Genomic DNA, 23,916 nt, shown 5'->3' with positions numbered 1-23,916 from the left:
TGTTTCCAGTGTGCGCATGCGCAGAGGTGCCAGAAGGCAAGAACAGTTAAGACAAAAGGGGTGACTCGGGAGTAAGGCTTGGAGATGATTGGCGCCTCCCATAAGACATAAAAGAGGAGCAAACAGATGTGAGCCTTTGCAGGGAGCAATTAGTTCCTCTAGTTGGTTCAAGCTCTGAGAAATCCTGTTTGACTCTGTGCTACCTTTGGCCTTGCAAAACTAATGGGCAATTACCGTATTTTTTGGAGTACAAGACGCACCAAGGTTTTGAAGATGCAAATTTTAAAAAAAGTTTTTGCATTCTGCAAACCTCCCAAAAATGGCCCATTTTTTCCCCCAAAACAAGGGTATGAATAGCCCTTAGGAGGCTTGTAGAGTGTTCGGGGGCGAGGGGGCAAAAACGAGCAAAAATGGCTCATTTTTCATGAAAACGGGCCTGTTTTTGTTAAAAAAAAAAAGAGCATTAGAAAGTTTATAGAGTGCTCCTGGGGGTGGGGGCAAAATTGAGCATAAAATGGCCCATTTTTTGCTCATTTCTGCCCCCCACCCAGTCCCCAGGGGCTCTCTGAAAGCTTCCTACAGCCATTTTAGTGAAGGGGGTGGGGTTTCAGGAGGCAAAAAAAAATGCTGTATTCAGTGTATAAGATGCACCCAGATTTTCAGCCTCTTTTTTGAGGGAAAAGGGAGCGTCTTATACTCCAAAAAATATGGTAGGTTTCAAGGGAGATAAAGGCGGGCGCTTATCAACATTACCCTGAAAGACTTTGGCAACTCGAGCAGACATCTGTCGGACTCTTCACAGGCTGTTTGTGAATCATTACGGGCTTTGGATGACCATAATTCACAGCTGTTTAAATAAAAAGAGGGGCTTTGTGATTTATGCTTCCTCAGGAAGTCTAGACCAGAACACCTGGGGTCACGCGATCCCCTTTTCCGACCTTCTGACAAGCAAAGTCACTTACGACCAGAACTGAGCCCAAAGGCTTCTGTTGCTAAGTGAGACATTTCAGTAAGTTTTGCCTCACGCTTTGACCTTTCTCGCCACCGTGGTTAAGTGAATCACTACCGTTGCAAAGGGAGTCACGTGGGGAAGTGAATTTGGCTCCCACACCGATTTTGCTGGTCAAAAAGGGGATTGCATGAGCCCAGGGGACGCTGTGACCGTTATAAATACGAGTCAGGTGCTAAGCATCTGAATTTTGATCATCAATCCTTTTTTTCCAGTGCTCTTGTATCTTTGAATGGTCACTAAGTGAATCATTGTAAGTCAAGGACTACCTATATGGATCTCCTGGCTGTAATCATGATGACAATGATCTGAGTACAGTGGTATTGACTGGAGAATATGAACACACTAATATTTGGATGACTTAAACCTCAAACCTCTTAAGACGATGCAGTCAATAGAACCTGCTTTACCTATTTTTGCAATTTATGACCATCATGCCAAGCTTCACGACAGTGGTGCAGTGGTCTAGCAGTGGAGTTCTCATGTCACAATCAGGAGGCTGTGAGTTTGATCCTAGGTAGAAGCAGATATTTATCTCTTTGGGCACGATGAGAATGTATCTGCTGAACAAAACTCCTCATTGGCAACAGGAAGGGCAGTAAACACTCAGCTTCATTCAGTTGCCAAGACTCCACCCCTCAAGGGATTATGGGATCGTTAAACAAAGATGATTTCATTATCCAACTAGGGAGTGGTGCCCTGGTCTAGGGGTGGAGCTCCTGCCTCACAATCAGGAGTTCTGTGGGTTCGATCCTAGGCAGAGGCAGATATTTCTCTCTCTGGGCACGATGAGAACGTATCTGCTGAACAAAACTCCTCATTGGAGACAGGAAGGGCAGTAAACACCCGGCTTCATCCAGTCGCCCAGACTCCGCCCCAAAAGGGATTATGGGGTCATTAAAAGACAATGATGCTTGCCAGGCTTCATGATGGTCGTATAGTGAGGACTCTTAGGTTAACTCCTAAGTATCGCACAGCTCAGCCGAAGAAAAGTGGCTGGGGACCTCAGCCATCTAAAGCAGTCTCTCTGATTTATAAGAGTTTAATTTACTGCCTGCAAGGCTCTTAAGACGGAGATGGGGAAACAGCCATTCCTCCCTCCCTCTCCCTCTCTGTCTCTCTCCCTAGCATTCTTCGAAAAACACTTTATTTCCTTCCTCTCCGCCTTGCTAACAAACCTCATGGGGGGGAAGAGAACACACCGGCACGACAAAGACAATGAGCTTCCCGACTGTACTTAAAGAGGGAGGTTTGACAGGTGGGGAAACGAGGCACAATTAGAGAGGCAGGCTTATGCTTGGACAGATGTTAACCGAGACCGAAAAACAGGGATGGGGAAAACATTTTTTTTTAAAAGCTCCTTTTTGTCATCAAACGGCATCCTCCGGGACCGTCCTAGCGAGCCTTCCCACATTCCAAGTTGGGTTGGCGGTTTTGGGAGGGTAGTTTTTTTTTTTTTTTTTTTTTTAAATAGTTTCATTTTACTTACTGCCAAAATTGGGAGCTGCACCTGGAAGAGAAGAAAAGAGAGAGAAGGAGACAGTCAAAAAAAGATAAGGAGTCCAGGCATGAGGCTAATTATGCCGCCCAGAGTCCGATTGTAGGACAGACGGGCAGCATAAAAATTTAATCCATCAATTAATTAAAAGGCTGCCATCTAAGGGGCTACCACAAAGAAGAGGGGGTACACCTCTCCTCCAAAGCAAGGCAAGAAACAGTGGATGGAGATTATTAAGAATATCAGAGTCGGAAGAGACCTTGGAGGTCTTCTAGTCCAACCCCCTGCATAGGCAGGAAACTCTATACCTAGATAGAAGATAGATAGATAGATAGATAGATAGATAGATAGATAGATAGATAGATAGATAGATAGATAGAGATAGATAGATAGATAGATAGATAGATAGATAGATAGAAGATAGATAGATAGAAGATAGATAGACAGAAGATAGATAGATAGATAGATAGATAGAAGATAGATAGATAGATAGAAGAAAGACAGACAGACAGAAGAGAGAGAGATAGATAGATAGATAGATAAAGATAGATAGATAAAGATAGATAGATAAAGATAGATAGAAGATAGATAGATATAGATAGATAGAAGATAGATAGATAGAAGATATAGATAGATAGAAGCTAGCTAGCTAGCTAGCTAGATAGATAGATAGATAGATAGATAGATGATAGAGAGATAGAGAGATAGATAGATAGACGATAGATAGATAGATAGATAGATAGATAGATAGATGATAGAGAGATAGAGAGATAGAGAGATAGAGAGATAGATAGATAGAAGATAGATAGATAGAAGATAGATAGATAGATGATAGATAGAAGATAGATAGATAGATAGAAGATAGATAGATAGAAGATAGATGATAGATAGATGATAGATAAAGATAGATAGATAAAGATAGATAGATAGATAGAAGATAGATAGACAGATAGAAGATGATAGATAGAAGATAGATAGATAGATAGATAGATAGATAGATAGATAGATAGATAGATAGATAGATAGATGTAGAATATCAGAGTTAGAAGGGACCTTGGGGGTCTTCTTGTCCAACCCCCTGCATAGACAGGAGGTCCCTTCTAGCTCTATGCCGATTATGTTGCGTATCTGCCTGAAATGGGATAGAGTCTCCTGCTTGAGCAGAGGGGTTGGACTAGAAGACCTCCAAGGTCCCTTCCCACTCTGCTATTCTGTATATATGAAATTAACAAACGGGAGTGAAAAAAATATATCAGCCCATCCCTTCTTATAGCAACTTCAAAAGAATGACCAGCTAATGAAATTAGCATCCAGTTTGCCTGAACCGATCCAAACCAACTGAATCACATCCCTGCATGAAGTTACTTCCCCGTCCCCATCCGTGCTGGCTTCCCATGGAACTGATTTGGCTTTTGGTGGTCGAGATGAGGCTACAACTCAAGGAGACGATGCTTCTCCTCCTGGTGGTGGCCTTCAGCTCCTAGCTGCCTTTCCCGCCATACTTACACACATTAGGAGAACCGTTGGGACGGGGAAGGTAGGATCCGGCCTTCCAAGACTTGCTCCGGAAATTCTTCTTACATCTGCCACAGTCCTGTCCCGTTGTGTTATGTTCACATTCACACTGGAGACTTCCTTCCTTGAAAATGCACTGGTTGGCATGGAGATTACATTTACACCTGCAGGGGAAACAGAAGAGAGCAAGGAGGTGTGACCCTCTGGGCTATCTGCAGAGGTGTTTAAAAATGTATGCCAAGACTCTTTTGAGTTGAAATCCTCAAAGCAGCTTGCGCTGGCATCGCAGAAATATTAAAATAGAAAAGCATTCAGAAGTCATTAAACAGCAGAACATTCAAAGCAGGGACCTGCATTTGAATGAAGGCACAAACTCTCCGGAACTAAAGCCAGGATGTCTCTGAAAACTAAAAGAGACAGTTTAGGGGGAAAAAAACTGGCAACATAAAAGTCTCTGCAAGAGGAATCTTGGAGTCCTATTGTCCAGTCCTTTGCCAGGCCGATCCTCGAATACAGCTCGTCTGCCTAGAATCCACACTGTATATCGGATATTAACACAATTGAGTGAGTCCAGAGGTATTTCACGAGAAGAGTCCTCCACTCCTCTGCTCACAACAGAACCCCTTACGCCACCAGGCTCGAAATTTTGGCCTTGGACAACCTGGAACTACATCACCTAAAGTCTGACCTAAGTGTAGTACACAAAATTGTCTGCTACAACGTCCTACTTGTCAATGACTACTTCAGCTTCAACCGCAATAACACATGGGCAAACAATAGATACAAACTCAAGGTCAACCGCTCCAAACTCGATTGCAGAAAATACGACTTCAGCCACAGAGTGGTCAACGCCTGGAATGCTCTACCTGACTCCATTGTTACATCCTCAAATCCCCCACAGCTTCAACCTTAAACTTAGTGATAGTCAAGGTTACTAATAAGCTATCAAATCATATACTAGGAAACAAATAAAACAATATAAATTGAAAGATACAGGCACAATTAATCAGTGGAACAAACTTGTCTCCAGAAGTTGTGAATGCTCTAACACTGGACATTTTTAAGAAGATGTTGGATAACCCTTTGTCTGAAGTGGTTGTAGGGTTTCCTTCCTAAGCAGGGGGTTCGACTAGAAGTCATCCAAGGTCCCTTTCAGCTCTGTTATTCTGTTATTATCCAACCTCCCTCCAGAAGTTGTGGGTTCTCCATCACTGGAAGTTTTCATGAATATATTGGACAGCCACTTGTCTGGTTAATTCAAATTTATGATACGTTTTGCAGTTTAAGGATGCGTTTAGGAAAACCAAGTTAAAAGTTTCTCTCTCAGGCCTGCAACCATGTTCCTCTTGGATCTTTGGCTTGCCACACTTTCTATTATTCTACTATGCCTTTTCTATTGTGTGAAAATGGGAGGGGGTATTGTACGGAGTTAGATGATATGTAGCCAAAACAATATTCTTTCTGGAAAGACAAGGTCATCCTTGGTCTCTGCACCTCTGCACCTGACCGGAACTGGATGGGTGGAAGCTGCCAGCATGGCAGTGGGAGATTGGACCATGGGATGGACTTGTGGATGAGGGGGGCAAGATCTTGAACTTTCAACTGGGTGGGAAAAACCGGGAAGCTTTCAGATTCGGGTTTTCCCAGATGTGCCAACATGGCTCTCTTGATAAATTGGAACTTTGAGCAATACTTTGCCTTGGACTCTGATTTAATTTTGGATGCTATTTGGAACCCTGACAGTCTCCTTATTTGGCAGATGCCCTTGGGAGCAAGTTTCCCACTAGGCCCCACTGACCACATGGAAGTCATACAATATTCAAAAAAAACTCCATGAGACTCTGGAAAACCTCTAAAGATCCGTTCCAACTCTGTTAATTCCGTTTATCCTCTAAGGAAGAGGAGATCAGTCGTGTCTGAAATAGCTGTATATCCCTTTGAAATTGTGTTTGTTTTTTGGGGGGTGGGGGACAGGTGTGTGTGTGGGAGTCCCTATTTCATGCCTTCCCAAACAGCCAGATCTAAACAAAAGAATGAAATCTGTGAGCTGCTCTCTAAAAAAGTTAGGCAGGTGAGCAAATAATTCATTGACAGAAAATCCATGAGCATCAAATTATAGGAACAGCAAATTAATGTTGTCATCATTGGGTCAAAATCCTGAGAGGTCTTCCAAACGAGGGGAAACAGGTTATCTTGAAAAAGACAAAAATGTATAGAAATTCAATGAAATCGTCTTTTAATTGACAAATTGGGGGCGGACGGAATTATCCCGGGGAGAATTGACAGAATTTATGCCAACGTGCAAAACTGCATCCATTTCGTAATTACACGATTGACATTTTTATGCCTGTTTTCTAATTACGCCAAATGTTTAATTGGGTCGTTGTGCAGTTATGCAAATGATGTGCCATTTATATAGTAGATGAGAACAACCGTGTCAATTTTACCAGTTTGCTTTGGGGACAACGGACTTTGCTTGTTTGGCATTTAATTCCAAGATGGCGGGATGATAGATAGATAGATAGATAGATAGATAGATAGATAGATAGATAGATAGATAGATAGACAGACAGACAGACAGACAGACAGACAGACAGACAGACAGACACAATCAGTATGAATATGATAGATAGATAGATAGATGAATAGATAGATAGATAGATAGATAGATAGATAGATAGATAGATGAATAGATGAATAGATGAATAGATAAAATGGATGTGGCTAGATGGATTACATATAGATTATAGAGAAGAGGCTGGCTGGCTGGCTGGCTGGATGATGGATGGATAGATACAGACAGACAGACAGACAGACAGACTCTATGAATATTATTAGATAGATAGATAGATAGATAGATAGATAGATAGATAGATAGACAGACAGACAGACAGACACAATCAGTATGAATATGATAGATAGATAGATAGATGAATAGATGAATAGATGAATAGATGAATAGATGAATAGATGAATAGATTAATAGATGAATAGATTAATAGATTAATAGATTAATAGATTAATAGATAAATGGATGTGGATAGATGGATTACATATAGATTATAGAGAAGATGCTGGCTGGCTGGCTGGCTGGATGATGGATGGATAGATACAGACAGACAGACAGACTATGAATATTAGATAGATAGATAGATAGATAGATAGATAGATAGATAGATAGATAGATAGACAGACAGACAGACAGACAGACACAATCAGTATGAATATAATAGAGAGATAGATAGATAGATAGATTAATAGATTAATAGATTAATAGATTAATAGATTAATAGATAAAATGGATGTGGATAGATGGATTACATATAGATTATAGAGAAGATGCTGGCTGGCTGGCTGGCTGGCTGGCTGGCTGGCTGATGAATGGATAGATACAGACAGACAGACTCTATGATTATTAGATAGATAGATAGATAGATAGATAGATAGATAGAGAGAGAGAGAGAGAGAGAGAGAGAGAGAATCAGTATGAATATGATAGATAGATGATAGATGATAGATGATAGATAGATAGATAGATAGATAGATAGATAGATAGATAGATAGATAGATAGATAGATAAAATGGATGGAGATGGATGGATGGATAGATGGTAAGGAACTTTTAACTGGAGGACTTCTCTGAAACGACAACCAATTGTGAGGTCCAAAACCTCATGAGATCTTAGATAACCAAGATTTAATTGATCACCCTGTACCAAACCGCCCACCTCAGGTCATAGAATTTGGAGATAATCACACAGCCAACAAGTGCTGCACCCCCCCCCCCCCAAATTCAGTTCCAGTTCTGTTGTCCGCTACCGTGGTCCCCGTCTCAAGCAATTCTCTCTAGCTGGAACCCATCAACCGTTTCTTCCTAAAGGAAGTTCTTCCTATCTTCTCCGCCTTCGGCCTGGCCTCTTTAATTACAGCGCAAGCATCCCTAATCTGGAGCTTGCGTGACAAAGTGGATGTCCCCCTCCCTTAACTGATTTCGTTCTGTCTCATTGCGCCATCCCCTTATCTCCCTGTATTTGACAAGTTCCTTGGGAGTTTCGCTGTCTCTTAACACAGATAATTGCTGTTCCAAATCAAATAATCAATGCATATTTAAACAACGATCAGACAATTCCTCTCCGTTGCATGGGACCTGTTAACACTCAGCGTCGATCCCTTCGCAACCCATCCATATTTCGCTTCGCGGCGCGTTTCCGAGAACAAACTATAATTTACCGTTCCCGACAGATCAGTAACAAAGATGACATGGGGGAGGGGGGGGGGAGAAAGAAACATCACACACAACCAGCAAATAAGATGAAACGAAAAGCATTCTGTGTTTTTCCAGGTTATATAAGAGATAAAATATTAACTCGTTTCCCCCCCTTCCTTTCCCCCCATCACTGTTCTAACGAAGGCTCATTTCAGAATCTTAATAAGATTTGGGACTTGCCACCGAACACCTGAGCCGCCTCTCTTTTTTCTCATCAAGTCACATCTGGAGGAACGTGTCACCTTTGGGATGTTACACATTAATGAGGAGGAGACATGATCATTTTGTTGTGGAGCTGGCAGCAGATTCGGACAGTGAGGAGGTTGGGGAGGAACATGGGCCAGTCCTGGAGTCTGGGGAAGGCTCTGATGAGGGCTCTGTGTTGGAGCCAGAGTGGGGGACAGAGCAGTACGCCAATTATCAGTTGCCTTCAGAGTCAAACATCAGTGAGGCAGACGAACAGCTGGAGCAGAAAATGTCTGCAGAAAACGGTGCCAAGGACCTTGCAATCTTCCTCCACCTCCTCTACAGACCCCACTCCGTTCTAGCACTGGTGATGTTACCTTGTCGGATAATAAAACGTCTGCAGAAAGCAGCCAAGCTCAGAGAGCACCAAGGACCTTGCAATCTTCCTCCACCTCCTTCGCACACCCCACTCCCTTCTAGCACTGGTGATGTTACCTTGTAGGATAATGAAACGTCTGGAGAAAACAGCCAAGCTCAGAGAGCACCAAGGACAAACAACCACATTCCTGGATGTATTTTCAGTGTTTTTATTTCCACTTGGAAATTAAAAAAACAAACAAACCCTTATCTCATCCCCATTTTTTTCCTTTCCTTTCTCTTTTTATAAAGTGAAATTCTTTGCGAAACTGAGAGCTCACTTTCCCACCGTCAAAAGTTAAAAAACACCACCAAAAACGTAACACCCAGTCGTTGCGTGATCAAAGCAAGATCGACAGATGGAAACCGTTGCGCCCACACCCAACGGAGAATTGGCTTCCAGCCCACTCCGTCACACGGGTAGAAGCACAACCATGTGCATCTCTGAACCTCGGTTTCCCTATAAATAGAGCCCGCGTTTCATTCACAGGAGTTATGGGAAGGTTCTCCAAAGATGCCGTACGATAAATCTATTTATGGGAAGCTCTTTCGAAATCAACTCTCGAAGGCTCTTCTGCCTTGCCCAGCCTGGTTAGCAAAGGATTCCACGCATAGGAGACCACTCCTACTGCTAGAGACCTTAAAACAGGTGGACTTCGACTCCCAGAATTCCCCAGCCAGCAGGGAATTCTGGGAATTCTTCCTCTTAAAACGGAGGAAGTTGAAAAACGCTATTCCGTTTCTCATGGCTTCCTGGCAGCTTGCAAGCTACTGGGGTGATAGCACCTCTCTTTTCTGCACTCTGTGAAATGTACTCGGCTCTAAAACTGAAATCAAGGTGAAAAGCGGAAGATTTAGTTCATCTAAATGAACAAAAGGGGGGGGGAATTGTACGGAGTTAGATGCTATGTAGCCATAACAAAATTCTTTCTAGAAAGCCAAGGTCATCCTTTGTCCCTGCACCTGACCAGAGTCAGGTGAACTAAAAACTAAATTTAGTTCAAATCCATATGCAAATCAACTTCCATTATCCAGGGTTTCAAGACAGTAGATCTCATTTTGGGAGCACACCTTCCTTTCTTCTTTTCTTCCTTCCTTCCTTCTTTCCTACTTTCATTCCTTCTTTTCTTCCTTCTTTTCTTCCTTCCTTCTCATTCACGTCTCCACCCTCCCTCCTTCCCCTTTTGTCTTCTTTTGTTCTTTCCTTCCCTTTTAATCTCCCTCCCTCCCATTCTCTCTCCTCCCTCCCTGTCTCTCTCCCTCCCTTCCTTCTCTCCTTGTCTTTTTCCCATCCTGCTTCTGAATTTGTTGGGGGTTTATGATGATGGTTAATTGTGAAAAAGATGTCTATCAAAAGGGAACGAAGGAAGGAAGGAGAGAGAGAAAAAGGAAGGAAGGAAAGAAGGAAATTAAATTAAGAAGGAAAACTTTTCAAAGTACAGAGAACATGCAAACACTTTTAGGTAAAGTGAGGAAACTTAATAATTAGTCCGTAATTTATATGCACCTCCTTAATTGGATTGCTCATAATGGGAGCCTTCAGCTCAGTGCTCATGCCATTAACTTCAATTTCACTCTGTCTATCCAGACAACTTCAAGATCTACCAGCTGTTAAATAAAGAAGAAAATTAGATTGACCAGAGAGGATCTCTCTTCTGATCTTTCCTGATTCATATGCTTCAGGTGCTCCCTATGCAAAGCAAAAAGAAATTATATTGAAAAGATCTTCCTTCCCTCCTTCCTTCCTCCCTCCCTCCCTCCCTCCCTCCCTCCCTCCCTTCCTCTCCCATACCTGGAGTGATTCCCATAAAACTAGAGTTCTAACCGAGGCTTCCCAAGAGCATGAAGCAAACTCCTGGTCCCGACGAAAACCCCTTTTCTTAATTGACGGTGAATTCTGCTCATTCATATCCAGCAAAGTCTTTCGAGGGAGGATTTGCGGTCACAGACCTTATCTGGCTTGGAGAGCTGCCAGGCCGATCTTTGCAAAAGTTGGCAAGGAGTCTCAGAGAGTCATGAACTGATTAAGCAAACTAATTGCCTCCTGCAAACTCCACTCCCCTGTCACTCCTCTTTTATTCCTTCTGGGAGGGGCCATTCATCATCCACCTGTGGCCTTACTCCCAAGTCGACCCCTGTTCTTTAGCTCTTCCCTCATCTGGCAACTCTGCACATGTGCACACTAGGAACAGGCTCCAGCTGTTCCTCTGCCTCACTGATGTCTGACTCTGAAGGCAGCTGATAACTGTCAGATGGCCCTGGTCCCCTCTCTGCCTCCGACACAGAGTCCTCATCCGAGCCTTCCCAGACTCCACGACTGGCCCAGGTTCCTCCCCAACATCCTCACTGTCCGACTCTGCTGCCAGCTCCATTGGCTGCTGGCCGGCCACAACAACTAATTTTTCTTCCCCGTCACCTTGGATTCCTCCATTCTGCTGTGACATGCCAGCCCTTGCTCACCCAAGACGGACTTTTTGGTTTCTATTCCTGTCTCATGCCTGGCACCTCCTCCTGTTACTTATTAGATCAATAGGGGCAGGATGGAAGGACTAGCATAGGAGGGGTAAAAATAGCATGTCCTTTAAAGGAGAGGCTCACAATCGTACCGCAATCCGTCCGGCTGCAAACTTTCTTGTGCCAAGCAGAACAATTGTCTGGCATCGCTTTTTTTGCCGTTCTAGTGTTGCTTGGTGAAAGAGAATTGGTTTTGGACATTTATTGCAAGGAAGCAAGAATTTTTCCAAGGGAGGGAGGGAGGAAGGGAAGGAGGAAGGAAGGAAGGAAGAAGCAAGCAAGGAAGGAAGAAGATAAAAGAAGAGTAAAAGAGGGAGGCTTGAAGAAAGAAAGGAAAAAAGAAAGAGGGGGAGAAGCAATGAGGGATGGAGGAAGGAGGGATGAAGGAACGAGGAAGGGAGAAAGGAGATAAAAGAGGGAAGGAGGGAGGGTTGAAGAAGGAAATGAAAAGAAAGGAAAGAATGAGGGAGGCAAGGAGGGAGGGAAGAAGGAAGAAGAAGAAGAGGGAGGGAGGATGGAAGGACAGAAGGAAGCAAGAATATAAAAGAAGAGGGAAGGAGGCAGGGTTGAAGAAGGAAAGGAAAAAAAGGGAGGGAAGCAAGGAGGGATGAAGGAAGGAAGGAGTGAGGGAGGGAGAAAGGAGATAAAAGAGGGAAGAAGGGAGGGTTGAAGAAGGAGAGGAAAAGCAAGGAAAGAGGGAGGGAAGCAAGGAGGGAGGGAGGAAGAAGAAGAGGGAGGGAGGAAGGAAGGAAGGAGGAAGGAAGGGAGAAAGGAGATAAAAGAGGGGAGGTGGGTGGGTTGAAGAAGGAAAGGAAAAGAAAGAAAGAGAAAAAAGAGAAGGAAGGAAGGAAGGAAGGAAGGAAGAAGGAAGGAAGGAAAACTGAACTGGTGAAGTCAAAGGAAAGAAATGTAAACAAAAGAACAATCATTCATATTCACCTCTTGGCTTTCTTGTCACTAAGTAGGTACAAAAAAACCCTACATTACACTCTGCAGAATTTCATCAAAATGAGTTTTTTTTACCCCCCCCCCAAAGCAATTTCTTTTCCATCAAAGAAAAAGGGTTTTGTTTGTTTGTTTTCTTTGTTTGTTGAAAGGGAAAGATGCCAAAGAAACACTAGACGCCCGACACCCTTTCCTCTTCTGAACCAAGCAAGCCTTTTTCGGGAGATGTGTCCCAACAGAATTGCTGGTTGGGTACCCAAAAGATGTCAATGATGGGCAACGAATTCAAAACAGGGGAAAAGAAAAAGGAAAGAAAAGAAAAGGGAAAAGGGAAAGGAAAAAGGAAAGGAAAGGAAAGAAGAGAAAAGAGGAGAAAAGGAAAAGGAAAGAGAAAAGGGAAAAGGAAAGAATAGAGAAAAGGAAAGAGAAAAGGAAAAGAAAAGGGAAAAGGAAAGAGAAAAGGAAAGAGAAAAGAGAAAAGGGAAAAGGGAAAAGGGAAAAGGGAAAAGGGAAGAATAGCGAAAAGAAAAGAGAAAAGGAAAAGAAAGGGGAAAAGAAAAGAGAAAAGGAAAAGAAAAGGGAAAAGAAAAGAGAAAAGGAAAAGGGAAAAGAAAAGGAAAGAGAAAAGGAAAGAGAAAAGAGAAAAGGAAAGAGAAAAGGGAAAAGGGAAAAGGGAAAAGGGAAGAATAGCGAAAAGAAAAGAGAAAAGGAAAAGAAAAGGGAAAAGAAAAGAGAAAAGGAAAAGAAAAGGGAAAAGAAAAGAGAAAAGGAAAAGGGAAAAGAAAAGGAAAGAGAAAAGGAAAGAGAAAAAGAAAGAGAAAAGGAAAGGGAAAAGGGAAAAGGGAAAAGAAAGAAAAGAGAAAAGGAAAGAAAAGGAAAGGGAAAAAGGAAAAGGGAAAAGAAAAGAGAAATGGAAAAGAAAAGGGAAAAGGGGAAGGAAAGAGAAAAGGAAAGAGAAAAGGAAAAGAAAAGAGAAAAGAAAAAAGGAAAGGGAAAGGGGAAAGGGAAAAGAAAAGAGAAAAGGAAAGAAAAGGAAAGGGAAAAAGGAAAAGGGAAAAGAGAAATGGAAAAGAAAAGGGAAAAGGGGAAAGAGAGAAAAGAAAAGAGAAAAGGAAAAGAAAAGAAAAGAGAAAAGAAAAAAGGAAAGGGAAAAGGGAAAAGAAAAGAAAAGAGAAAAGGGAAAGAAAAGGGAAAAGGGAAAAGGGAAAAAAGGGAAAAGAGAAATGGAAAAGAAAAGGGAAAAGGGGAAGGAAGGAGAAAAGAAAAGAGAAAAGGAAAAGAAAAGAAAAGAGAAAAGAAAAAAGGAAAGGGAAAGGGGAAAGGGAAAAGAAAAGAAAAGAGAAAAGGAAAAGAAAAGGGAAAAGGGAAAAGGGAAAGAATATGCAGCTCCGATTACCTGCCTGTGACTTCAATATTGGAGATGGCGTAGAAGTACTTGTACAAGTTCTCCCTTTGGACGTAGGTGCCCCCGAGCGCCGGTTTCAAAAGCCGCATCCTCAAATCCGTCACGGTGAAGAAGTCCTTCAGGCCCTTGGCGCTCTCCAGCCGGGTGTAGAGATTGTCCATGTTTCGAAGTTCAGGCCCAGCAAAAATGGCAAATCGGTCCTTCACCTCGAATCTCACATCCTTCTCTTTCTTGGACCCCACCCAACGAGAATACTCCTCCGTGCAGATCACCCGGTTGACGTTGGTGGCGGACAGCTCCCTCACTTTCCGCGCCGGCATGCCGAAAGCTTCGTTACATTCATCCGCGTAGTACTGGTAAGGGTGCCAAGTCCTCCCGTTGTCCAAGGACTTCTCCAAGATCATTTTGGTGGGACGGCCGTACTCAAAAGTCAACACGACGTCGTCGGTCAGCTCAATGGTCTTGTTCCAAGACAAGGTGATGTTGGCCAACAAAGGCTTGGGATAACGGCTCCAGGTCACGCTCTGCCAGTAGGTGGCCAGGCCTTCGTCTTCTTTATCGAACATCAGCTTGGGAGGATGGGCCAGGTCCGGATTGGAAGCATCGCACTCGTCACTGCACAAGTACGGGTTTTCCTGGAAGAAGAAGGAGAAGAAGAAGAAAGAGAATGAGAGGAGAAGACAGGGAGATTAGAATGAAGAACAACAGGGGTTGGAAGAGACCTTGGAGATCTTCTAGTCCAACGTCCAGTGCAACTGCACAAGCACAACCCAGAAGTTACAGAATGCAGGATCAGAGGGAAGGAAAATGAGAAGAGAAGATCAGAAGAGCTTAGAACATAGGACAATAGGGGTTGGGAAGGACCTTGGAGGTCTTCTAGTCCAACTTCTAGGACAACCACAAAAGTTCTGGCTAGAGGTTATAGAATAAGGGAGAGAAGAGTTGGAAGGGACCTTGGTGGTCTTCTAGTCCAATTTCTAGGACAGCCACACAAAGGCTGTCTAGAAGTTACAGGAGAGAAGAATTGGAAGGGATGTTGGAGTTCTTCTAGTCAACATCTAGGACAACCACAAAAGTTCTGGCTAGAAGTTACAGAATACAGGAGAGAAGAGTTGGAAGGGACCTTGGCTGTCTTCTAGTCCAACATCTAGGACAACCACACAAGGGCTGGCTAGAAGTTACAGAATACAGGAGAGAAGAATTGGAAGGGACGTTGGAGTTCTTCTAGTCAACATCTAGGACAACCATACAAGGGCTGGCTAGAAGTTACAAAATGCAGGAGAGACGAGTTGGAAGGGACCTTGGAGGTCTTCTAGTCCAACATCAGTGCAACGACAGAAGAATAACCCAGAATGCAGAATATCAGAGCTGAAAGGGAGCTTGGATGCCTTCTAGTCCAATTCGCTGATCAAGCAGGAGACCCTAGCCTAGACCATTTTGGACAACCAATGCCTATTCAGCCTCTTCTTAAAGGAATGGAGCACCCATAACTTCTGGAGGCAACTAACATCTGTTGAATTGTTCTCACTGTCAGGAAATTCCTCCTTAGTTCTAAGTTGCTTCTCTCCTTGATTAGTTTCCACCCATTGCTTCTTGTTCTACCCTCAGCGGCTTTGGAGAATAGTTTGACTCCCTCTTCTTTGGGGCAGCTCCTGAGATATTGGAAGACTGCTATCATGTCTCCCCTAGTCCTTCTTTTCATCAAACTAGCCATGCCCAGTTCCAGCAACCGTTCTTCATATGTTTTAGCCTCCAGTCCCCTAATCCTCTTGGTTGCTCTTCTCTGCACTCTTTCTAGAGTCTCCACATCTTTTTTTTATAGCGTGGCGACCAAAACTGGACGCCGTATTCCAAATGTGGCTTCTCTACTGCAGAAAAATTCTTCACGAGACAAAAACAGAGAGATGCCGGTCAATTCAGTGGAAGAGTTTTGATTTTTCTAACCTGGAAAGGGCGATTAGGTTTATCACTTGTGCAAAATCCGTTGCTGCTTCCTCCCCCCCTCTTTCAAACTTCTGTGTTCAGAGAAATTGCTTTAATCAGCGACCTGGATTGGTCTGCTAAAAAGGGGAGGGGAAATTTAATTTTTTTTAGTTTCAACACCATGAAAGTGGGGGGGGGGGGCTTGCCAGATGTGACTCCCCTCCTCCCTGTACATTTGAAGTAAAAATTGTTATTAATAGCTTAGCCTTTGGTTTTTTTTTTAAATGCAGACATCTCTTCGGAATCGCGAAAGCTAGGAGATTGCGGTGTACACAAAAAGAAGCAAGCCACAATTATGCACTTATTGTCCTTGACTTAACCCGCAAACAGCTGAAAGCACATTTTTTGAGAAAAGCAACAATCACCAAACAGATAGATATGCGCACATGCGCCATAATCCTTGCAGCCTCCGACATGACTCAGCCGTTGCCTTTTTCAGCCCCCATTTCTCTAGAAGCGGCCTTGTTTCAAAGCTGGATTAACACAACATAATAAATATTAGATGCGGCTTTGCCAGACACAACAGTCAAGAGTTACACGCAGGGTACAATCAGCAAAATAAACACGCCGTATTATAACTTAATGCATCGGCCTGGTTGACGCAACCTCATAACTTAATAACTGCGTTAGAAGGGACCTTGGAGGTCTTCTAGTCCAACCCTCTCCCCAAGCAGGAAATCCCTATCCCATTCCAGACAAATGGCTGTCCAATTTCTTCTTGAAAACCTCCACAACTTCTGGAGGCAACATCCGTTCCACTGGTTAAGTATAGATCACAGAATAACAGAATTAGAATGGACCTTGGAGGTCTTCTAGTCCAGCTCCTGTTCAAGTAGGATAACCTACGCCGTTCCAGACAAATCTTAAACACCACAACTTCTGGAGGCAAGCCATTCCACTGGTTATGAATAAGTAGAGTAGAGTAGAAATAGAGTAGAGTAGAATAGAATAGAAAAATAAAATAGAATTAAAAATAATAGAATACAATAGAATAGAATAGGGTAGGGTAGAATAGAATAAGAATAGAGTAGAGTAGAAGTAGCAGTAGAGTAGAATAGAATAGAATAGAATAGAACAGAATAGAATAGAAAAATAGAATAGAATAGAATTAAAAAGAATAGGGTAGGGTAGGGTAGAACAGAATAAGAGTAGAGTAGAATATAATAAGAGTAGAGTAGAATAGAATAAGAATAGAATAGAATAAGAGTAGAGTAGAATAGAATAGAATAGAATAAGAATAGAATAAGAGTAGAGTAGAATAGAATAAGAATAGAATAGAATAAGAGTAGAGTAGAATAGAATAGAATAGAATAGAATAAGAATAGAATAGAATAAGAGTAGAGTAGAATAGAATAAGAATAGAATAGAATAAGAGTAGAGTAGAATAGAATAGAATAGAATAAGAATAGAGTAGCGTAGGATAGAATAGAAAAATAGAATAGAATGAAAAAGAATAGAATAGGGTAGAGTAGAATAGAATAGAATAAGAGTAGAGTAGAGTAGAGTAGAGTAGAGTAGAGTAGAGTAGAGTAGAGTAGAATATAGAATAGGATAGGATAGGATTAGAATAAGATTAAGAATGAGAATGAGAAGAGAAGAGAATCTGGAAGGGACCTTGGAGGTCTTCTAGCCCAACCCCCTGCTCAAACAGGAGAACCTATACAATTTCAGACAAGTGACTATCTAGTCTTTTCTTGAAAACCTCCAGTGATGGAGAACCCACAACCTCTGGAGGCAAGCTTTTCCACTGGTTAATTCTTCATATTCTTAGGAAATATCTCCTTAGTTCTAGATTGGATTTCTTCCTGATAAGTTTCCATCCGTTCCTTCTTGTCCTTTGCGGAACAGGTTTAGATTTAAAGGGTGTGTCTGTGTGTGTGTGTGTAAACCCCCCCCACACACACTTTGTGCCTCCTACTACAGAGTCAAACTTGAGTAGAAGCCAGCTGAGACACAGCACCCCATATATAACATTTGAAGATAATTAAACGTCTCCCTCCGAGGCATAAATTGATAACCCACCAAAAGTTCAGGCAGGAATTCCTAGTGATATTTGCCGACAATTAATTTCAATTCCATTCACAGGCTTAGAGGAAGGGAGCTGCCTTAATTAATTTAGAGTGATTACCGCTAATAGCTAGTAAGTGGGAAAACACAGAGCGCAGAGACTATCAAATTGCAAGACAAAAATAAGAAGCAGAAATTGGATAAATGCATTTTGCCAACATTGCTGGCGTTGAAAGGGGAGCCGTTTGGGTGGTGGTGGTTAATAAAATGAGGTCCTTTTCGTCTTTCTGTCCCTCCCTTTTTAAGAATTAGTTAGATTCCAGATGTTGCCTTGGCCAGAGCAAGCTGCAGAAATGTGTGGAATTGATATAAGTGTTCTGACGGAGGCTTCCCAAGAGCCTGAAGCAAACTCCTGGTCCCGACAAAAACCCCTTTTATTAATTGACGGTGAATTCTGATCATTCATATCCAGCAAAGTCTTTCAAGGGAGGATTTACGATCACAGACCTTATCTCTGAAGAACTTGGCAAGGAGTCTTGGAGAGTCACGAACCAATCAAGCGAACTAATGGTCTCCTGCAAACTCCACTCCCCTTTCGCTCCTCTTTTATTCCCTCTGGGAGGGGCCATTCATCGTCCACCTGTGGCCTTCCTCCCAAGTCAACCCCTGTTCTTTAGCTCTTCCCTTTGTCTGGCCACTCTGCGCATGCGCACACTGGGAACAGGCTCCAGCTGTTCTTCTGCCTCACTGATGTCTGACTCTGAAGGCAGCTGATAACTGGCAGACGGCCCTGGCCCCCTCTCTGCCTCCGACACAGAGCCCTCATCCGAGCCTTCCCCAGACTCCAGGACTGGCTCATCTTCCTCCCCAACCTCCTCACTATCCGAATCTGCTGTGGGTCACAACAATAACAAGCGAAAGCTTTTGAGCTCCATCGCGGGTCGTAAGTCGAGGACTAGCTGTCGGTGATCCTTCTCCGGCGTCCTTTGCCCGGCGTCACCCGTGTCTCCTCGGAGGACGACGAAGGAAATGAGAGTTGGCACGGCCAAGAGTTAAATTAAGCCACGTGGAGTCCTAATTCTAGGCTGGTTTTGGATTTCTGAATTTCTCCTTCTCTTCGTAACTTTTGGGCTGGTGGGAATCGATCGGCTGCTTCTTTCCCAAAGACCTCAAGGCTGGTTTTGAATTTCTCTCTGGATGGCTTCCCAGCCAAAAAAGGCCGCTGGGCTCCAAAGTCATCCGCGGCAACTCCCTGGCAAGCAAGAGGGCGTTGCTTGGCTTGCCATGAATCAGCGGAAAAAGAAGCTGCCATCCGAGTCGGAAATCTTTTGCCATCCCTCAGCATCTTTTGCTGTCCTGCGTTTCCCTCCCAGTTCATATTTTGGCTTTCCTCAGCATCGCTTGCGCTGTTCGCCCCTGAGTGAGGTGCCTGCCTTCTTGGCTTTGTGTGTGTGTGTGTGTGTGTGTGTGTGTGTGTGTGTGTGTGTAAGAAACCTATCTGTTTGTATGCAAAAGGCTGGGCAGCATTCGCCTTAGGATTCGCTTTGAGTGGTGGATTCCGCTCACACTTTAATCTTTGGGTAGATGATTGGAGGGCTTGAATGGGAAGGAGGAAATGTGAGGAAAGAAGGAAGACTATGGGAGGAGGAAAGAAGGAAGGAAATTGGAGAAGGAAGGAAAGGAAGGAAGGAAAGGTATGGGAGCAGGAAAAGGGAAGGAAAAAAAGAAAGAAGGAAGGAAGAACATGGGAGGAGGAAAGAAGGAAGGAAGGAAATGGGAGAAGAAAGGAAAGAAGGAAGGATATGGGAGCAGGAAAGAAGGAAGGAAAGAAAGAAGGAAGAATATGGAAGGAGGAAAGAAGGAAGGAAATGGGAGAAGGAAGGAAAGAAGGAAGGAAGAATTTGGGAGAAGGAAGGAAGGAAAGAAGGAAGAGTATGGGAGCAAGAAGGAAGGAAGGAAAGGAAGGAAGGAAGGAGGGAGGGAGGGTGAGTATGGGAGCAGGAAAGAAGGAAGGAAAGAAAGGAAGAAAGAAAGAAGGAAGGAAGGAAGAATATGGGAGGAGGAAGGTTGTAGTAGTCCTTCAGCGATTTGTTATTTCTTTGTTGTTTTACACCTTGCTTTTCTTCTTACCTTCCTCTTCCTTCGTCTTTTTCCTCCCTCATTTTCCCCTTCCTTCATTCTTCCATCCTTTTCTTCCCCTTCTCCCTCTTTCTCCCTCTTTCCCTTTCCTCTCCTCCTTCCCTTCTCTCCCCCCTCTTCCTCTCCTCTCCTCCCTTCTCCCCATTCTTTCATTTCCCTATTTCTCCCCTTTCCCTCTCGTTGGGATTTGATTTTTTTTAAAAAAAAAAACAAAACCTAGCAGCCATTCTGGAATTCTTGTTATTAAGAGATTATTGCCTTAAGAGTCACCAAATAAAATAGAATAAAAAAAAAGAGGGAGGGGAATTGGGTTTTGAATAGGCAGCTGCTGGATCTCCAGACCCATCTGTCTCTGTCTCTCTCTGGTTGCCAAGCCCAGCAGGCGAGAGGACGCCCGGCCGATAAGAACGACAACTTAATGTGACAACTGGCAATCTGGCAATGCCACGCGGAGAACAAAGCCCTTCGGGCTCTTAACCCTTGTGTTTTGTGTTGTTAACAATGCATCCAACTGTTGATCAGAGGGATTAACCTCTGCGCTAAATCCTGCGATCTGCCATATTTTAGACTCTCGGTGGTTTCTCAACTGGGGTTTATTTTTGGAAAAAAAGCAAAACAGAACGGTAATTTGGTAGAGGTAGTCCTTGGATGTACGACCACAGTTCAGCCCAACCTGTCGGTTGCTAAGCGGGGCAATTGGTGAGGGAATGTTGGCCTTAAGCCACAGCAACTGTCATAAACACCAGCCAGTTGCTAAGCCTCTGAGTTTTGTTCATGGGAATGCTGCAACCGTCGTTAAGAGTGAAAATAGTTTTTCTTCCCCCGTTTGTCGTCACTAAATGGACTGTTGAAAGTCAAGGGCCGCCCGCCACAAAGCTTGTACTGCCCGCAAGTACATTTTACACACCACCGTGACACCATTGGAAGCCAAGCAAGGACTTTAGGTAAAGATAAAGGTTCCCCTCGCACATCTGTGCTAGTCGTTCCCGACTCTAGGGGGCGCTACTCATCTCCATTTCAAAGCCGAAGAGCCAGCGCTGTCCGAAGACGTCTCTGTGGTCATGTGGCCGGCATGACTCAACTCTCAAAGGCGCATCAAACGCTGCTCCCTTCCCACCAAAGGTGGTTCCTATTTTTCTACTTGCATTTTTTACGTGCTTTCGAACTGCTAGGTTGACAGAAGCTGGGACGAGTCACGGGAGCTCACTCCATTACACCGCGCTAGGGATTTGAACCGTCGAACTGCCGGCCTTTCTGATCAGCAAGCTCAGCGTCTTAGCCCCTGAGCCACCGCGCCCCTCTCTTAAGGACTTTATGCAAGTCTATTAATTCAACTCCTCTACTCTTTTACTCCCTCATTTCCTTCCGCCTTTAAGTTCCCATTAGCTAGCTTCTGCACGAATGTGTGGTTATTTTAGAAAAGAAATAAAATTCCCGTTAAAATCGCTGCGCATTTTCATCCATCGTTCCCCGGTAAATAAGCTTTTGAGACGCACTTTTTCATCTTTTTGGGTTGATTAAATAAATGCTCGTTCATTCAGAGTCAATCCTGCTTCATATACAATTTCTTGAAGCTGTTTTCTATAGTTTTGCCCCATTTGCTGGGCTGCTTGCTTAGAAGTATGAGCAGGGTGCATCATTTCGGTATGGATTTTTATCGAAGTCGTTCAAAACTCCCCCAAGAAGAATGAATGATGTATATATTGATCTTGGAAAATGCATTCCGTACGTACGGACCAGACACAAACTGAACACACATTTTTCAATTCCTATTAGCCATAAGGCCAGCCAGCAAAACTTAAATTAAAATCCATCACTTTAACAAATAACATTCTCTCCCCCCCCCCCAAAAAAAATGTTAAGACACATCACACGTTGCTTATTCATGGCTAAAAGTTTGATAGCCTTATATATACAGTATATTTCCATTTTCCAGGTTTACAGAAAAGTGACTTGTAAACCAGTGGTGAAATTCACATTTTTTTTTACTACCGGTTCTGTAGGCATGGCTTGCTGGGCGTGGCAAAGGAAGGATACTGCAAAATCTCCATTCCCTCCCCACTCCAGGGGAAGGATACTGCAAAATCCCCATTCCCATCCCCCTCCAGGGGAGGGATACTGCAAAATCCCCATTCCCATCCCCCTCCAGGGGAGGGATACTGCAAAATCCCCATTCCCATCCCTCTCCAGGGGAGGGATACTGCAAAATCCCCATTCCCATCCCTCTCCAGGGGAAGGATACTGCAAAATCTCCATTCCCATCCCCCTCCAGGGGAGGGATACTGCAAAATCCCCATTCCCATCCCCCTCCAGGGGAGGGATACTGCAAAATCCCCATTCCCATCCCCCTCCAGGGGAAGGATACTGCAAAATCCCCATTCCCATCCCTCTCCAGGGGAGGGATACTGCAAAATCCCCATTCCCATCCCTCTCCAGGGGAAGGATACTGCAAAATCTCCATTCCCATCCCCCTCCAGGGGAGGGATACTGCAAAATCCCCATTCCCATCCCCCTCCAGGGGAGGGATACTGCAAAATCCCCATTCCCATCCCTCTCCAGGGGAAGGATACTGCAAAATCCCCATTCCCTCCCCACTCCAGGGGAAGGATACTGCAAAATCCCCATTCCCTCCCCACTCCAGGGGAAGGATACTGCAAAAACCCCATTTCCTCCTGATCAGCTGGGACTCAGGAGGCAGAGAATAGATGGGGCGGGGCCAGCCTGAGGTGGCATTTGCCGGTTCTCCAGACTACTTAAAATTTCCGCTACCAGTTCTCCAGAACCTGTTCAGAACCTGCTGGATTTCACCCCTGGTTTCAGAGGAGTTAATGTTTCTAGGTCAGGAATTGTGCCACTAAGGAGATTATCTCCCTGTCCAGACTGGCCGAGAGGCCTCGGAAGCTCGGTACTCCCAGCTTCAGAGTCTCATTATTTTAGAAGCGCCTTCGTATCAGTGGATGAGGTGGGTTTGTCTTGCCTCCGTCTGACAACCTCACGTCCCCTTTTAAAAGAGCTGATCCTCTTAGGCTGGGATGAGAGTTTCAGAATAAGGAATTGCCCCCAATCTCTCTTGATCCAGAATATGAACCAGGAGAGCCGAAGCCAACCAGGGTGGATGAAAGCCAGCAGTACCAGCGATCATGGCTGGCACCACCCCAAACCAGTACAATCAGCTTCTGGGTTAGGTTGCCTCAACCAGCAGGAGTTTGGCAAAAAAGCCAACAATCTTGCCCTTTCTTTTTACAGCTTTACAGGGTAGGGTTCGGCGGGCTACGGCCACAATTAAAAGGAGGAATTTCCGTCATCGTGAGGTTGTTGCGGTGGCAGCTCAGACTTTGTTTCACAATCATTTTTTTGCAACGACAGCAGGATTTCACAAAATCTCACAGAGGGGAAGCGAATCTAGCTGTTGTTAAGAGAATCCAGGTTTCCTTATGGGTGTTTCCTTCCTTCCTTCCTTCCTTCCTTCCTGCCTGCCTGCCTGCCTTCCTTCCTTCCTGCCTTCCTGCCTGACTGCTTGCCTCCCGTTCTCCCACTTTCCTTCCTTCCCTCCCTGCCTCCCGCCCTCTTCCTTCCTTCCCTTGCTCCTGACTTTAATTTCCTTCCTCCCATTCTCCCTCCCTTTTTCCTTCCTTTCCTCCCTCGTGACTTTGATTTCCTCCCTCCCTCCCTCTCTCTTTCCTTCCTTTCCTCCCTCCCTCTTTTCTTCCTTCCCTGCCTCCCTTCTGCCTGAATTTAATTTCCTTCCTTCCTCCCTGCCTCCCATTCTCCCTCCCTCTTTCCCTTTCTTCTGACTTCAATTTCCTTCCTTCCTTCCTCCCATTCTCCCTCCCTCTTTCCTTCCTTCCTTTCCTCCCTCCCTCTTTCCTTCCTTTCCTCCCTCCCTCGTGACTTTGATTTCCTTCCTCCCTCCCTCCCTCTCTTTCTTTCCTTCCCTCCCTCCCTCTTTCCTTCCTTTCCTCCCTCCCTCTCTTTCCTCCCTTCCCTCCCTCTTTCCTTCTTTCCCTCTCTTCCTCCTGACTTCAATTTCCT

At 44.1% G+C, this 23,916-nt stretch overlaps 1 protein-coding gene across 1 annotated transcript in view; it reads right to left on the bottom strand.

Moving 5' to 3' along the window:
- Positions 1–23,916, bottom strand: part of NTNG2 (netrin G2) — a 61,130-nt gene that overhangs the window by 22,096 nt on the left and 15,118 nt on the right. The window contains exons 2-4 of the mRNA XM_014075161.2: positions 13,747–14,390; positions 4,014–4,186; positions 2,499–2,519 (exon numbers count right to left, since the gene is read on the bottom strand). Coding sequence (XP_013930636.1) covers positions 2,499–2,519; positions 4,014–4,186; positions 13,747–14,390 — 838 coding nt within the window. The remainder of the gene's footprint in view (positions 1–2,498; positions 2,520–4,013; positions 4,187–13,746; positions 14,391–23,916) is intronic.

This window comes from Thamnophis sirtalis, unplaced genomic scaffold (assembly GCF_051295495.1).
Source record: "Thamnophis sirtalis isolate CommonGarterSnake01/CBP01778 unplaced genomic scaffold, rThaSir2_p1.2 scaffold_2, whole genome shotgun sequence".
Taxonomy (NCBI): Eukaryota; Metazoa; Chordata; class Lepidosauria; order Squamata; family Natricidae; genus Thamnophis; species Thamnophis sirtalis.
Note: the sequence above shows the minus strand (reverse complement) of the source record. Positions and strands in the feature narration are given on the sequence as shown.